Below are 17,058 nucleotides of genomic sequence, written 5' to 3'. Positions count from 1 at the left end.
GACCTCAGCAGGACTGTGTCCTAGTTGCCACAACAACTTGGTTCTTGTTATGGACTGAATTATGTCTCCCTAAATTCATAGGATGAATTGAATATGACCCCAATGTGACTGTATTTGGAGACAGGGCCTTTATGGAGGTCATGAAGATTAAATGAGGTCAGAGAATGGGGCCCTAATCCAACAGGACTGGGGTTCTTATAAGATGAGGAAGAGACACCAGGGGTGTACACACAGAGGAACGGCCAGGTGAGGACACAGGGAGAAGCTGGCTGTCTGCAAGCCCAGGAGAGCGGCCTCAGGAGAAAGCAGCCCTGCTGGCACCTTGATCTTGGACTTCCAGCCTCCAGAACTGTGAGAAAATAGTGGCTGTGGCTGAAGCCCCCTAACCTGTGGCATTCTGCTACAGCCCTAGCAGAGTGATGCACTCACTAATCCACCTAGTCCGGCTTTTTTCTCTTCCTTGTCTCACTACTTTACTCCACTCTCAATGCTTCCTGGGATCACCTCCCAGATAAACTACACGCACTTGAATCCTTGTCTCGGAGTCTGTATCTACGACAGTTCAGGCTCACGCTCCTGTCCACGCCTTATCTAGCGGGACTGCTGGCCTTTGCACAGGAAGGCAGCCACTGGGGGCAGGACAGAGATAAAACTGGAAAACATGAACTCTACTTGTCCATGGCAATGATCCTGAACCAATGATGTGCTTCTTGGACAGATATTAACCGCTGCTGTGCATGCCCAGGGCAGGACAATGAACGGACTCCAGCAAGGTGGTGGGGTTGAGCTGACTGTGGGCCATTGCATCCTTCCTAGGGGAAGGAGCGGGTGAGCGTGAATGCAGATGGTTTTTTCAGAGATCTGAGCGCAGCTTTTGGAAACAGTGCTGAGTTTGAATCTCAGCTTCAACACTTTCTAGCTGGCTGACCTTGGGTAAATGACTCCCCCTCTCTGAGCCTCTCTCTCCTTATCAGATGGAGATGATGTTGACATTTCCTCAGACAATGCCCGGGGCAGGGGATGTGGGTAAAGCCCTCTGAATAGTGTCAAGTAAGTGGGCCAGGGGTTAAGTTCATTGCTTCTGAAGGTGATGACAAGGGAAGGCAGAGGTCACGGGGGAACTGTTGAAAAGCATATGCTTTTTGGGGCCACACCAAATGCGCCTCTCCTCTGCTGTACAAGCACCTTCCCCTGAATTTAGGGAGCTCCACCCTCCCCCCAGTGAGGATGAGTCAAAATGAAATTTCTATCTGAGTGAGCCTGGGAGCTGCTGGCTCGGGGAACAGCCCTCAGAGAGAAGCTCCCCTGAGGCCCTGATGGATGCACACAGGCTTGGTTAATAGCTTGGCTGGAGGGCAGATGAAATCTGGCTTTTCTCAGAGCCCTTCCTTAGAGGGTACGGCAGGTGTGGCCAGGAAGAGAGGTGGTGCTGGGGAGGCGGAGGGGGGTCTGTGTGATTAGTTTAGGTAACAAGGTGATGAAGCCCATCTTATCACCTTTCCAGAATGCCCTGACCAGGTGCAGGGTCAGGGGGGTATAAAAGGAAATGAAGCACAGAGAGGCATGTACCCAAAAGACTTGAAAAGAGGGACTCAAACAAATCCTTGTCCACACATGTTCGCAGCAGCATGATCCACAATTGCCAAAAGGTGGAAATAACCCGCACGTTCATCAACGGATGGATGGACACACAGATATCCTATATCCATATGATGGAATATGATTCATCCATAACAAGGAACACAGTGCTGGTATGTGTGACAATGTGGATAAACCCCAAAAACATTATGCTTGGTGAAATAAGCCGGAATCAAAAGAACACATATTATATGATTCCATTTATAGGAAATAACCAGAATAGGTAAATCCATAAGAGACGGAAAGCAGATTCAGGGTTGCCAGGGCCTGGCGGGAGGGGAGAATGGGGAACGACTGCTTAGTGGGTGTGGGGTGGTGTTTGGAGGGGACGAACATGTTTTGGAACTAGATCGAGGTTGTGGCTGCGCAACACTGGGACTGTGCTAAATGCCGCTGAACTGCTTGCTTTAAAGTGGTTGGTTTTACATTGTGTGAAATTCACCTACATTTTTTTTTAGGTGCAGCCACTATGGAAAACAGTATGAAGGTTTCTCAAAAAACTAAAACTAGAGTTGCCACATGATCCAGCAATCCCACTCCTGGGCATATACCCAGACAAAACTATAATTCGGAAAGATACGTGCACCCCTATGTTCAGAGCAGCACTATTCACAATAGCCAAGACACGGAAACAACCTAAATGGCCATCGACACATGAATGGATAAAGAAGATGTGGTACATATATACAATGGAATATTACTCAGCCATTAAAATGAATGAAATAATGCCATTTGCAGCAACATGGACAAATGAATGAAATAATGCCATTTGCAGCAACATGGACGGACCTAGAGATTATTATACTAAGCGAAGTAAGCCAGAAAGAGGAAGACAAATACCATATGATATCACTTATGTGTGGAATCTAAAATACGACACAAATGAACCTATCTACGAAACAGAAACAGACTCACAGATGTAGAGAACAGACTGTGGTTGCCAAGGTGGATGTGGGGGAGGGATGGATTGGGAGTTTGGGATTAGCAGATGCAAACTAGTATATATAGGATGGAGAAACAACAAGGTCCTGCTGTATTGCACAGGGAACTATATTCAATATCGTGTGATGATCTATAATGGAAAAGAATATGAAAAAGAATATATAGATCTATAACTGAGTCACTTTGCTGTATAGCAAAAATTAACACAACATTGTAAATCAACTATACTTCAATAAAATCAAAAAATTAAAAAAAATTTTTGAAAGGAGGCACAGTGGGGTAAGTGAGTACTCAGAGGCACCGGGCAGGCTGATGACAGAGTTGTAATTGGAACCCTGGACTCCTGGACCACCTGAATGTCTCCAGGGGCTGCTCTAGGGATAAAGAGAAACCAGAGTCCCCTCTCCTGGACATGTTACCAGCGTCAGAATTCCCTTGAAAATCTTGGGCTGCGGGGTGGGGGGTGCAGGTGTAATGAGCCCCAGACTACCTAGGCTCGCAGAGCCTCATGTGAATAGGTGAGGTAACCACCTGGTCCAGCTTACAGGAGGAAACTTTATTTTGAAATAGATCTCCAGAATGATGGCGCCTCTTCCTGTTGCCATGGCAACCCGCACTCCATTATAAGCAGCTCAAGCCACTTTCAAGAGAGGCAGAAGAGCAGACATTGACACTTCCCTTTGGGGTGCCATCTGAGGCTCTTATCCACTTGTGGGTTGCCCGGGGCCCAGGTTAGCCCCGTAAATGTCCCCTGGAGGATGGGGTTCTTGGTGAGTTGTGGTGAGAATGACATCTACCATCTTGGGGATGTACTCTGCCATGTCATGGGTCTACCCGCAGGATAAGGTAAGGGTTAGAGACAAGAAGGATGCCAACTCTCGATATGAGACGAGGCGTGGATCCCAGAGGAGGCGGCAGCAGTGCCTGGAGCGTAAAGGGGATGAAGGAGACCACCGTGGGTCCCTCCCCTTCCCAAGATAATGGAGAATTCAAGGGAAGGTTTTGTTCACTGCAAAAGTACTCAGCAGGTGGGCAGAGGAAAGGCAAGGGACCAACTGAATCCCTCAGGAGAACCAGTTTGAGCTACCTGTGATAAAGAAATTAGAGAACTAGGGACAGAGGGCAGCAGACAGGACCACACCTCACTGGTTTCGGTACCCGCTGGACATGGGGTCTGCCCTCTCCTTGCATCATTCGGTTTATGGATCATGCTGAATCCACCTGTATTAGACGCGGTGACTTCACAGCAAATCCACAGTAGCTTCTGATGATTTTTTTGCTCCTCTCTTCCTCCCGCTGCTCTCCTTGAAAAGAAATCCCTAGAACCAAGGATGCTTGGGAATAGGATCACAGGATCATTATTGTTCATCTTTGAGAAGCCCCAGAGAACAGGAGAAGCATTGAAAATTTGGGAGCGGCAAGTGCCTGCCTTGATTTTTTTTTTTTTTTTTTTAAAGCTGGATTCAAACCCAGGCTTTCTTTTTTTTTTTTTTTTTTTAATTTAATTTATTTATTTTTGGCTGTGTTGGGTCTTCGTTTCTGTGCGAGGGCTTTCTCTAGTTGCGGCAAGCGGGGGCCACTCTTTATCGCGGTGCGCGGGCCTCTCACTATCGCGGCCTCTCTTGTTGCGGAGCACAGGCTCCAGACGCGCAGGCTCAGTAGTTGTGGCTCACGGGCCCAGTTGCTCCGCGGCATGTGGGATCTTCCCAGACCAGGGCTCGAACCCGTGTCCTCTGCATTAGCAGGCAGATTCTCAACCACTGCGCCACCAGAGAAGCCCTTGATTTTTTTTTTTCTCCAAATGGATATTGGAAATGACGGGTGGATCCTCAGGAGGATTTCGGAACTGATTATGAAATAGGTGGTTTGGGAATACTTAACAAAGAAAGGAGTGATCCCTATGCATCCCTTGTGTTCATTTAGAACCTGTCACGCTGAACCCCATTTCCTTTTTTGTTTGTGGTCTGGTGATAGAGGGGAAAGTCGTAGACCTGTAATGACAGCAGTTTGGCTGTGGACTCTGGGCTATGCTGTGACCAGACCCCATCTTGCCTGTTCTCTCACTGTTCCATGTGAGTCTTACTTCTCTGGCAGGACTGCCAGGTCTGTCCGGGTGGAGGCAGTATCTCTGGCCTCCCTGGGATCTTCGTGGTTCCTGCAATGGCCTTGGGCTGTGCACATTGGAAATGTGCTATAGGTTTGTTGAATTGGGTCTGGATTTTCTGAAGATCAAGGCTGGGGGTCCCAGCAAGAGATGTGTAGTAGAGTGAATAGCTAGTAAACTTGGAACCTGAAATGGTGGGTTCAAATCCCACCTGAATCCCTTACCAGGGACCTGGGCAGCTCTGGTTGCCTCTCTGAGTCTTAATGTCCTTTTCGGAGCAGAGGAGATGGTAAATAATATACACAGAGGGGTGAAAATTAAAGGAGATGTCATAGTGTTATAGGAATAAAAATATGTTTTGAGCCCTTACTAAGTGCCAGGCACTGTGCTAAGCACCCCTCACCCCATGTATTCCGGCATTTAACCCACACAACCCTATGAGGTGGACTCCATTATTATCCCTACTTTGTGGACTAGGAAACTGAGGCTCAGAGATGGAGTGAATCTTGCCTAGGGTCATCCGCTAAGGGGCATGGACAGAGCTGAAATTTAAAACCCAGGATAGCCTGGTTGTAGAGGCCACTGGAATTGTCTAGCCACAGTAGTTCTCAAGCATCAGCATCCCCCGGAGGGCTTGTTAAAACACAGATCTCTGGGCCCCCCACGCTAGCGTTTTTGATCCAGTCGCTCTGCGGAGAGGCCTGAGTATCTCCATTCCTAGTGATGTAATGGCGCTTGTCTAGGACCCGGTCTAGAACGACTGCTCTAGGACCATTTCCTAACATTGCTACTCTAGAAAAATAGTAGGTACAAAGGAGAGGGCAGTTTGGAAAAAAAAAAAAAAGCCACATCTGTAAGAGTTGTTAGGCCAAGCGGTATAGTGGCAAGAACATGGCCATGAGGTCTCAGACATGGGTTCGGATCTTGACTCCACCATAACCACGTGCAGGGTTAATTGAGAGGCATACACCCAAGCCGTGCTGGTTAAGCACCTGGTACTCCGGCACCAGCCTCTTCGTCCTCCTATGCCCGGCTCCCGGCTTCTGCTCCCCGTGTCCGCAGTCATGCGCCGCTCGCCTCTCGTCTCTCCATCCCTGCGCGTTCGCGCTCCGCTGTCGAGTCCAGCCTGGCAAGCGTTGCCATGGCATCGCTGCTGGCTGGGACGCTGGAGGCAGAGCGCGCTGCCCGGCTCGCCCCTTTGTGCCGCGGGGGTGGCTGTGCGCTCCCCCCACGCCCGGCCGCACCCCGCCTCCCCGGCCCCGACCCCCCGGAGGGGGTAAAGGGTAGGGCGTAGGGTTGCAGGGGCGCGGTGAGGCGGGAGGAGGGCCGAGGCGAGGGCCGGGGGTGGGGCGCCTCCGCCCGCCAGCCGCTCCTGCATTAAAATTTCATGGGCGCTGCAGCAGCTACAAAGACGACGCCGGCTGCGCTCGGGGGACCAGAGGGAGGGAGGCTGCGGACGAGTGCGGGGAGGAGTTTGCGATGGGAGGCGCTTGCAGGGGCTCCCCCAGTTCTGCGCTGTGAGCTGGGGCACAAAGAGCCCTCTGCACTGGCGCCGCAGGACCGCGGACCCGAGGTAAGCCGCCGCCCCATTCTAACAGCCCTCCCTTCCCAAGCATCCTTGTCTGCACGCTGGGAACAGCCTAATTCCCCGAGCTTGGGGTCCCGGGCGGGTGCAGGGTCCCGGGCAGGGTTCAGGGGTGGCAAACACTGCCTGAAGTGCCCCTCATTTGTTGGACGAAGAGTCTCTCCAGCCCGCAGTTGTCAAATGAAGCCAGGACTCCGGCCTGGGTGGGGCACAGGGGAAGAGGTGGGGAGGTCCGCAATGGAGTCTGGTGCCCATGGGGGTCTTGCAGTCATGATCTGAGGGGGAACAAAGACCCTCCCCTCCCCCCGCTACCAGACAGAACAGGAGGGGTCCCCCTGGACCTTTTCCGCCCACCGGAACTGGCCAAGCCTTGGAGGGACCCTCAATGGTCTCAGAACTGGAGATGGGGGATGGGATGGTGAAGCAGGGTTCCTGAGTCCCTGCTGTTTCACACTAAGCCTCCCTCCCCCCGCCCCCCCCCGCCCAGCACCTGCCCATGCTCCACTTCTGGGACTCAATTTCCAGATGTCCAGATTCCAAAGGAATGGAGAGGGTCGGAAAACCTCTTCACTGAGAAGAATAATGATATTGACAATGATAATAATAATACATCAGTTTATGGAGAGCTTTCTGTATGCCAGCAACACGCTTAGTGGTTTGCATGCATTGTCACAACAGTCCCAGGAGATGGTAAGAACCCCATTTTAAAGATGAAGAAATTGAGCTCCGGAGAAGGTTAGCTACACGTCCAAGGTCACACAGACAGTGATTTTGAATCCAGGTATGTCCAACTCTAAAGCCTATGTTACATCCTTAAAACGGTCTGGGGAGACCTCGGAACCCACCAGCTGCGCACCTACTCCTCCCCAATACACTCTCTAGAGAGGCTGGGAATTTAGGAGTGAGGGGGCCAGATCTCTCCTCTCCACCACTGGAGGCTCGGCTAGAGAAATTGCTTCTCTGCAGTGAAAGGGGAGGCCAGGGGCCTAGATTCCCCACCCTCATCCCAGACTCCAGACCAGTGGCTGCCCTGCTCCGGGATTGCTGGGGCGCACACCCCACTGCAGTGCCGCGGCGGGAAGCGGGGGCGGGGAGGGGGAAGGTGGTAGTGCGGGGAGAGGTGGGGAGAGAACGGCTTTGTTTTTCTCGGTGCCAGCCTAAGTCTGAGTGAGGCCCGGAGCCAAACGCTCATTCAGGCTACGGTGCTCTACCTTCCAAAGCGCAGTGCCATTTGGGAGCGCCTGGGAGCTTCGCGATTGCCTGGGCTGGTGGGGGAGGGTAGGGATGAGTAATTCCTCTTGACAGACTGGGAAACCTGAGGACAGTGGTTCTCAGACTTTAGGGGCGTTGCTTCAGATACGCAGATGTCCAGGCCACGTGGCCAGGGGGATGAGCCAGCAGGACTGGGGTGGGGCTGGGCATCTGGATGTTTACTCAGATCCCCTCCTCCCCTTCATCACGCAGATGATCAGACCTCTTCCCTCACCCCAGCCCAGAACCATGTAGCACTCTGGGCAAAAAGGTATCCTCGGGGACACTTTGGCAGCGGTTAGCTTTGAGTTTGGTTAATTTCACGATGAAAGAATTTTAAGGGTAACATCTTCTATGCCTCCCTTGCCCACCTATTTTATTATTTAATGACCGTTGCCATTGAGTAAGTTTCTGAAATCTACCCTATATCCTTCTTGCTGCATTTTTGGCCCATCTCTCCACTCCTTCAGGGAGGAGAGGGGTGAAGTTTTCGGAGTCCCCCAAAAGGAAGCATAGCTTCGTACCACGAGCTTTAGAAGAAACACTCTCTATGCTGGCATTCAAAATGAATTCAAAAATGTAATTTTTTGGTGATCTTTAAAACGAACATAGTAAGTTTAATAGAATGCATGATAACTGTAGAAGATTTGCAAATGACTGAAAAAAAAAGAGATGAAAACTCCATAATTTCGTTACCCAAGAATAACTACTGTATTTACTATTTTCACATATTCCCCTGCAGTATATTTTCTATTCCTGAAGATACTAATTGAAATTGTGCTCTATGTATACTGCTTTTAAAAAGTTACATCAGAGGTGTTTCTCTGTGTTTTTATGCCCTTGGCAGAAATCATTGTAAACGGGTTGGTGTTTCCTTATTATTGGTCCTGCCAGTTGTTTTTAACATCTCTGCATTTAAGATCCTTTCTCTGGACCTGATCCCTGCTTCCACCCAGGGCAGGATTCTGCTCTTTGAATTGATCCCTCCTGGATGCATTGCGGCGTGGTAGAAAGACAAGGCATTGAGTTACACGGATCTCTGCGTGAATCCTCCTCCCCACCTACACTGTGTCAATTTCAGGAGGAAGTAATTTCCCTTCTCTGAGCCTCAGTCTCCTCATCTGTCAAGTGAGAATCATAATCCCTGCTTTAAAAGGCTGTTGTGAGGCTCTGAACCAGTGTGTGTAAAGTGCCCGACACCCAGTAAAGACATTGCTGCTTTAGTGCATCAACTATCAGCTCAGGTCACTTCTACCGCCCCTGAATCTTGTACAGAAAACTTCGTTATTTGCTTTTATTTGTACTGGGCTGTTGGTTCCTCTCCTGGGTGAAACTCAGGCTGTTCGAGAAGCAGTGTTTCTGGGGCATTGGGGCCATTGTGCAGGTTCATTGGCTTGGTGAATAACTTAAAGGCTAGTCCTTTGTTTGGAAAGGATCCTTCCCCGTGTCTCTGAAGCCTGGTTCATCTGTCAGCTGGAGCTCCGTGGAACAATAGCCAGTGATACTCAGGGGCAGAGGCAAAGGCCGGCTGAGGGTGACATGTCTCCTCATCCGTCTCCAGGCTGATTGGATCAGATGAGGCAGGTGTCCCTTGCTCCCTTGTTGTGCCAGGTGGGCCGCTCTGGAAGCTACCAGGTGAGTCATGGAGGGGAGGGAGGAGCTGAGCTATCCTGTACTCAGGGGTGTGGAGTGGATGATTAATGGTAACTGACTCCAGCTACCATTTATTAACCGTTTACCAAGGTTCTTGCTGGGTGCTGCCTCTTGAAGACCCCACGATAAGGCTGGGAATTGGGCATTAGGGATGGGAAACTGAGACTCAGAGAGGTGAAGTGACTAACTCAGGGTCACACAGCATGTTAGTTGTAGAGTCAGGATTTGAACCTGGAGCTAGTATGGCTGTGAAATGTGTCTGTGTACCTATTACACTATGCCACCTCCTCTCCTAAAACTGAACATAATCAGTTGCCTCAAGACCACAGAAGCCACTGGAATAAACTGACCCAGATGGTTTAGCAATCATCAGGGATTCCCTCACAGTAACACTAACACTGATGACTATTGTTTTCATTTGATACATCCCTTCCTCAGGTCTTTTCTCCTTTAACCCCCACCTCCATATCTGAACAGGAGCCTTCTGCCCCTTAGGGGTTCAACAGGCCTGGTTAGAATCCAGAGGCATTATTTTCTAGCTGGGTAATCATGGAGCAAGGCACTGGACTCTGAACCTCAGTTTCCTCATCTGTAAAATGGGAATAAAAACCCCACTCATTGTTTTGTCACGTAAAGGCATCCCCCACCCGCAGTTCGGGGGTTCCCTTGTTTGAGGAAGAGGTGAATACTGAAGCTCCTCTTTTATGTAGGTTGTATTTGAATACTTTGTGAAACAGTGCGTTCTGTGCATGCGCAGAAGCCTCTTCCTGCACAAGTCTCCTGCAAGGCGCCCTGCACATCCGCTTATTCCCAGGAACTTCCGTTGTGTCTCAGCACTCACTCGTCCAAAGCAATATAGGCCAACGTCTTTCCTATGCTTCAGCTCTCTGAGCAGCTATTTTATTCCAGAGTCAGGGAAAAAAAACAACCCCAAACCCAGAGGGATCCTAAAATGCGACCAAATGCATGTTTCCCTGGCAGCTGGTCGTCTTTTACCAGGAACAGCGCAGATTTTAGGGGAAAAAAATGAGTACCCATGGATGGTCTTAATGAGCACTGTGGACAACAGTAGTCATAATAATATAAGATCATGAGAGAATGCAAGCTAATAAATAATAGTTATCATCTCATGTAATCCTCACAACAGCCCTGTGGGGTGGGCACCATCATTATCCCCATTGCGTGGATAAGAAGACCAGCCCAGGGAAGCAACGGATTTGCTCGAGGTGGCAGAGCAGGATGGGAAGCCACACCGTAAAGCCTAAGTCCTTTCCAACGCATTTGGATGTTTTGGTTGGCATTGGCCCCACCAAGGTACCTCCTGGTTTCTCATTTCACTTCTGATCTGTACCCGAGGAGATCAGTTTTGGCAAATGCTGTGATTTCAGAACAGGACCCTGGCATCTATTGTCCGATGTGCCCATGGCTACATTTTTATCCCCCCATCCCTCTTTCTTTCTCTCTCAATGACAGATGGAGGCATCTCCCTGCCCACCCATGTGGTACCAGACACATTCACGTGGCCACCAGGACCATAACAGCATCAAAGGAGTAACCAAGGTGACCCTTCCTCTCCTTCTGTGCACCCCTGGGGGTGATGGAGACCAGCCTCATGCTGTGTGGTCAGGTCCACCACGAAATCCACACACACAGGAGACCTTGTGGATTTCAGCAGTAGGAGGGACCTCTGGGATTCTCTGGTGTCCAATCCCTGGATCAAAGCTTTCCTGATGGGGCCCCCGACCTTGGCTTGAAGTAGGGGTGGGGTGGAGTCTGTGTGGGCTAGTGGGAACTGAGATGCTGGGACCCGGGAGCCCACCACCAGGTCCCTGTGTGGCCTTTGATCTGACCCTTCTTGATTCTTGCCCTCTGTCATCACACCTAAGTGAGTTTTGAAAAGCGAACTATATTGAGGTATAATTTACGTGCAGTAAAAATGCACCCATTTAAAGCATCAATGTGTTTCGATAAACGTATACACCTGTGTAGCCACCAAGACAATCAAGATATGGAACATTTTCATCACCCTAAAATGTCCCCCTGCCAATCCCCTCCCAGCTCCTGCCCCAGGAAACCACTGACCTGCTTTCTATGCCTATAGATTTGACGTTTTTCCTAACGTTTCATTGTTAGGGAATCTTTTGTTCTTGGCTTTTTTTGCTCAGCATAATGTTTTTGAGGTTCATACTGTTATCACCTGTGTCAGTAATTCACCCCTTTTTTGTCTAACTTCATGGAGGCATATCATATAACTTACCCATTTCAAGTGCACAATTCAATGTTTCTTTTTCGTAAATTTACCAAGTTCTGTACCCATCACTACACATCAGTTTTAGAACATTTCCACAGGCCCAGTAAGATCCCTCAGCCCCATTTACCGTTAAGCCCAGCCCACTCCTAATCCCTGGCAGCTGGTAATCTGCTTTCTGTCTGTATGGGTTTGCCTTTTCTGGACATTTCATATAAATGGACTCATACAGCATGTGGTCTCTTGGGCCTGGCTTCTTTCACCCTGCATAATATTTTCGAAGTTTATCCTTGTCATAGTATGTAGCAATAGTTTGTTCCTTTTTATTGGTGAGTAGATTTCATTATATGAGTGTACTACAGCTTATTTATCCATTCACCAAGACAGGGGATTTAAATTTACCCCATGCCTCCTAAGTGGGGTGTATACAGCCCCCGCCCCCGGAGACATATAATCCTGCAGGATAAATATGGCCCATATTTCTGGGACATCAGTGTTACACAAAGATTTACTCAAAGTTTAAATCATTAACTGGGGAAAATAATTTTTAGAGCACGCACTGTGTGCCAGGCACTGGCTAAGCCTTTGAGAATAATTAACTTTGAGTCATACATCGGGTACGTGGGGTTTGGAAGCCATAATCTCACCCATGTTTTGTTTGACCTCAGAGCCCTTTATACCCTCCTAGACAGCTGTCAGCTTGGTGCAGGAGCTAAAGTTCCCCTTGAAACCTCTATTGCCTTATTCATAACAGGGATTCTGGGTCCACAGGGTCAGGGGAAAGGGTTATTGTGTTTAAACAATGTTCCTCTGAGCAATGCAGGGTCTATTCACAGATTGCAGCAAGTTCCCGGGATAGAGGAGAAAGAAAGGAATTTCCGCGTTCTTCGGGACCACACTGGGAAGCAGCCTTGCAGATAAGTATTCAGACTTACCAGCCCACAGCCTACCAGCCTGCCCTCTCCTGGTCTGTACAGGAAAGTACAGCATCCCTGAATCCCCAAGGCGGGGGAGAAATCAGTGCTGCGGCTCATTCACTTCTATTCCACAAAGAAAGAGCTTGTCCCCGTTTTATGGGGCCCCAGAAAGTAATTTTCTTACCCCACTTTTGGCATCAAGGCTAGTATTTCACAAACTCCACCATCGGGAACTTCTGAGGAACTGAGTTTAATGACTTCATCTTGAGCACCTGTAGATCTGGTGTCAGAAGGAGGCTGGGGACTCCTGGTGATTTGGGCTGGCCCTTCCCTTCTCAGTTCTGACCCTTTGTCATCATGTTTATAAAACTTGGCTAGGACTCCTTTGCCTGGCAGTCAAGAGGGGACCTTGACACTGTGACCCTATGGCACGTGCTTCGCAGTGTAAGGGTCTGAGTACATCTCCAGCTCTGGACCCATGCCCTAAGTCCAGGTGCTGACAGCAAGCTCTGAAAATATGCCAAGAGGGCCCCTGACTCTCCTGGCCCAGGTCTGCTAGTGGATGAAGACAGCTTAGCTGTCACTGAAAGCAAAGCCTGGGAGATGGTCCTGGCTCATGATTCATGGGCATTCCCTGGTACTCTCCAGACTGGAGACCTGGGGTAGTCATCAAAGAGCCCCAGTCCACCATCTGACTCCTCAAGCTTTTCTTTTTCTGGAGCATCAGAAGAGAGAATGGGAGATGAGGGCGGGGGGGCATAAAGATAACTGAGGCTGAGCAGAAGGGCGCTTCCTATGTCCCATCCACTGCCTCAAACTACGGGTTATTACTGTGCGCTTTGGGTGAGTGTCCGGACGGGATGGGCTCCACAACTCAGAGAGAGGGGCAGACTTCCTACGGCTACAACGGGATGACAGAGCTGGGACCACATCTCCAGATTCCCGGCTGTGTTTGCTGCTCTCACTCAAGCTGTTTCCCCTTTCTCTGGGGTCACATTCCGCTGCCGGCAGGGAACAGGGAGGCGGCAGGGAACAGGGAGGCGGCTGAAGGGAGCCAGGGGTGTTCTGGGCTGGGAGGAAGGGAGGTGGGGGGGCGCGGTGCCTGGGCCCGGCCTCCCTGGCTCCTGGGGCGGGGCCGTCTTGTTAGCAGAGACTTCTGGCCCGGCCAGGGCTGCGGAGGGGGCCTGGGTGCGGTTTTCTCCTGTGTCGTGGTTGTCTCTTTTGTCTTCCAGGATGGACCTGTAGGGTCTACGTGGGGTAGGAGCTGGGAGCTGCACGCTGCCAGGTGAGCCCGGGTAGGTGTTAGGGAGGGGGCTCCGCTGCGCTTCGTTTCTTGTGGGACTGAATCAAGAGCGCTGCGGGTGGGTCCACGGCAGAGGTTTCAGCACACGCCTTCATCCAGCGCAGACATGGACCGAGCGCCTTCTCCCGGCTAGAAGCTGAGGATCTGGAGGTCAACACGAGGTGCGGTCCCGCCCTCTCAGGTCTTCACGTAAGAACGTGCTTTATCACAGTCTCTGTGAGGGAATGAGCTCCCCGTCCTGGGAGGGGTGTGTGTGTGTGTGTGTGCACGCGCGCGTGTGTGTGTACGTGTGTATGTTGGGGGAGGGGCGTACCGAGGTCCCCTCAGCGGGAATGTTGTAAAGGGAAGCCGAGCCTCCCTAGGACTCTGAAGGCCCTTTCTGCCCACCTGGACACTTGCTTCTCGTCCGCCCGTGAAGCCTGTGGGCCGGCTCCGGGGCCCCTTTATTGCTTTTACACCCCTTATGCGAGCGCTGCCAAGATGGGGCACCCTCTGTACGCGTTATCAGCATCCGAAGGCCTCACCCCGCCCTGTCTCAGTCTTGGTGGCACAGGAGGGAGACCGGGGGTCTTTGAAGGGGCCCCTGAGAGGTGCGGCTGTGGGGAGCCGGGGTGGAGGCTAGGCCCCCATCCTCACTTGCTGTGCCTGCTCCGGCTGCCTCTCCAGGACTCCCGGGTGACCCTGGACTCTGGCCACGGTGACACAGGGAGCAGCCTTTGGTGGTTTTCTGGAACCCTGGACAATTCCCCGGAGACCTCATCCTTCCCAACTCCTGGGCTGGAGCCCCCCGGGGATAAAGGCCCCTCCTGGTTGGTGCTCAGCCGAGGACAGGACCTGGCTCTGGAGGACAGCGCGAGGGCTGTGAGGGACGCTGGCAGCCCACCGTCCCCTCCGCTTCTGTCCGGACCTGCCTGCTGGGCCCTACGGTCCAGGCCTGGAGGCCCTTCCTGACCCCGTGAGGACGTGGTTTCTCCTTGAATCCCTGCCAGCGACCGGGCAGAGCTGGGCCTGGGCCAAGGCCCCGCTGACCACACCCTCGCCAAGGCTGGGTCTCCAAGGACCCTACAGGACAGGAGTCGGGGAGGAGCTCCCAGTGGGATGGAGGGCGGATGCCGCCCCCGGGGCGCCACTGGCTGGAGGCTGTCTTGCGCCGTTTGCTGTGTGAGTGATTCTCGTTTTTGTGGGAGCTTCTTGGAGCTTTTCCTTGCTTCTCTCCCTGATGGTGACCAGGAGGAGGCAGTTGGGCCTGGGGGGAGCTTGGGCCTTTCCCTAGTGTTACGGAGCTCTGGGAGGGGCTATCCTGAAAGGAGAGAGTTTCCAAGAGATGCGGAGACCCAGGCTGGAGGGGGAGAGGGGTGTGCGTGGTGGCGCTCACCAGAAGGAGACAGACACGGGGCCTTGCTCCTGACATCCAAAGGGAATGGTCTGGAATCAGCCTCACCCCAGCCCAATCTCAGACCCTGCCCCCTGCCACACCCCTGTCCCTGGGGAGCAAAGGCAGGCAGGGCAGGCTCCCCATCACGCGGGCAGACTCACTTACACGCCCCCCTCCTCGTTCTCCACTCCCTCCAGCCCCCGCAGCGGGGCCCAGTCCCAGTGCTTGCACAAGAGCTGCCTCGGCTTTCCTTAGGCAAGTTTAAGAGCCCCAACATCCTTTTCCCAGGGTGGGGAGGGGACCTGTTTTAGTCAGCTTGGGCTGCCATAACAGAGTACCACACTGGGATGGCTGAAGCCACAGAAATGCATTTTCTTATAGTTCTGGAGGCTGGAAGTCCGAGATCAAGGTGGCAGGGATGGTTTGTGGTGAGGCCTGCCTCCTTGGCTTGCAGATAGAAACTTATTGCTGTGTTCTCACATGGCCTTTTCTCTGTGCATACAGAGAGAGAGAGAGAGAGAGAGAGAGACAGAGACAGAGAGAGACAGAGACAGAGAGAGAGAAATAGATATCTGGTGTCTCTTCCACTTTTTATAAGGGCACCTGTCCTATGGGATTAGGGCCTCATCCTAATGACCTCATTTAAATTTAATTACCTACATAAAAGCCCTGTCTCCAAATATAGTCACATTGGGGGGTTACAGCTTCAACCTATGAATTTGGGGGGAGACGCAATTCAGTCCACAGCAGGTGGTCACCACAAACATGGACAGCTGGAGCCAACTCCCCTTTAGAATTCCCACCCCCAGTAGGGAGGAGGAGGAGGAATAGAGGCATGGGAAGTAGAAACATTGGGAGATTCTGTGCTAGGGTGGCCCTGGAGGCCTCGGGGAGACACCGGACCCAGTGCAGCGAGGAGGAGCCCCCAGCAGAGGGCTGTTATGGGAAGAGCTTGGGCTTTGGAGTCTGAGGGTGCGCAGTCTGCCGTACAACCTTGGGCAACTCACCTCACCCCTGTGAGTCCAATTTCCACTCTGAAACTGGAGCCATCTGCTCACCTGGGCACGGGGGGCGGGGCACAGGGAGAAGTCAGTGAGATCATGCACCTGGCACAGCACCTGACTCTTAGTAGGTGCTCAATAAACACTCCCATCCATCTTGGAGTTTAGATTTAGGGCTTCTCTCTTTTTGGCACTCTGGACTGTAAACTCCTCATCTTTGATCCAGAGGCATTTCTGACTAGGGCTTCCCCTCTTGTATTTTTAATATCCCTCGCTAATCAGATTGAGGAATTGGCTGCATTGCATGGCCTCCATAGTAGCTCCAAATGCTTCCTGGGGAATTTAATATCTACCCCTCTCATCAGAATTGAGCACCTACTGTGAGCCCTTCCCTGTACTACTCGCTTGAGGGGAATATAAGTGAAGATATGGCCATGATTCAAGCCTGCAGGATTTCACAGCCATGCCGAGTGGGAGAAAACCAGCTCACACAGAGAATTAGAGGATGGGGCAGAAAACAGTCTACTGAGGCACAGGTTCTCGGTGCTTGAGTGGGTGGGAGTAAGACCCCAGAGTAGGCTGAAAAGGCTTCCCAGCGAGGCTGAACTAATCAGGACCTTGGAGGATGAGAAAGATGTGGTTTAGTTGAGAGTTTCCAAGGGAAAATTAGAGCAGAGATGCCCAAAGTAAATTCTAGGAGACGTCATTGCTCTTTAAAAAAAAAAAAGTTCAAATTCAGTAGGTTTCTGTAGTGCAGGGCTTATCAGAGCCTTTGAAAGTGCTGATGGGAATTGTGAATACTCAAGGACAGACAGAAGATTAGGTGTTTCCCCCCAAACTTTCCTGGCAACAGAGCCCTTTTCTTACAGAGCATCAGTTAGAACCATGGAGAGTCTACATGGGGGTTTACGTGGGAAAATTACAACTGTGATAGGAGATGACAAAACCAGGGCACACTCCAGTGCTCTGTAGCAGCGGCTGGAAAGGCAGCCCTTCCCCTGGGGCTGGGAAGTCTGAACTTGGTTCCAGGAGCCAGGTGAG

General features: G+C 51.4%; 1 protein-coding gene across 2 annotated transcripts; it reads left to right on the top strand.

Annotated features, from left to right (window-relative positions):
- The first annotated feature begins 13,085 nt into the window (after positions 1-13,085).
- LOC118880326 lies at positions 13,086-15,361 on the top strand. Of its 2 annotated transcripts, none has more exons than XM_036823953.1 (3): positions 13,086-13,623; positions 13,746-13,830; positions 14,308-15,361. In XM_036823953.1, the coding sequence occupies exons 1-3, from the start codon at positions 13,199-13,201 to the stop codon at positions 14,590-14,592; spliced, it is 795 nt and encodes a 264-aa protein (XP_036679848.1). In that variant the 5' UTR covers positions 13,086-13,198; the 3' UTR covers positions 14,593-15,361. The 2 variants fall into 2 exon arrangements, 1 of the variants encoding a protein (XP_036679848.1); XR_005016257.1 differs by having other exon boundaries at positions 13,388-13,623; positions 13,741-13,830.
- Positions 15,362-17,058: the final 1,697 nt, after the last annotated feature.

The sequence above is a fragment of the Balaenoptera musculus genome, chromosome 14, assembly GCF_009873245.2.
Source record: "Balaenoptera musculus isolate JJ_BM4_2016_0621 chromosome 14, mBalMus1.pri.v3, whole genome shotgun sequence".
Taxonomy (NCBI): Eukaryota; Metazoa; Chordata; class Mammalia; order Artiodactyla; family Balaenopteridae; genus Balaenoptera; species Balaenoptera musculus.
This window is presented reverse-complemented; position numbering and strand designations above follow the sequence as displayed.

What these genes read in the sequence shown, in the direction of transcription:
- LOC118880326 (XM_036823953.1), top strand. Translation starts at nt 13,199, where the DNA reads ATGGGCTCCACAACTCAGAGAGAGGGGCAGACTTCCTACGGCTACAAC. An exon ending in TGGGAGCTGCACGCTGCCAG is followed by an intron (nt 13,624 to 13,745) that starts GTGAGCCCGGGT and finishes CATCCAGCGCAG; the next exon opens with ACATGGACCGAGCGCCTTCT. An exon ending in CCGCCCTCTCAGGTCTTCAC is followed by an intron (nt 13,831 to 14,307) that starts GTAAGAACGTGC and finishes CTGCCTCTCCAG; the next exon opens with GACTCCCGGGTGACCCTGGA.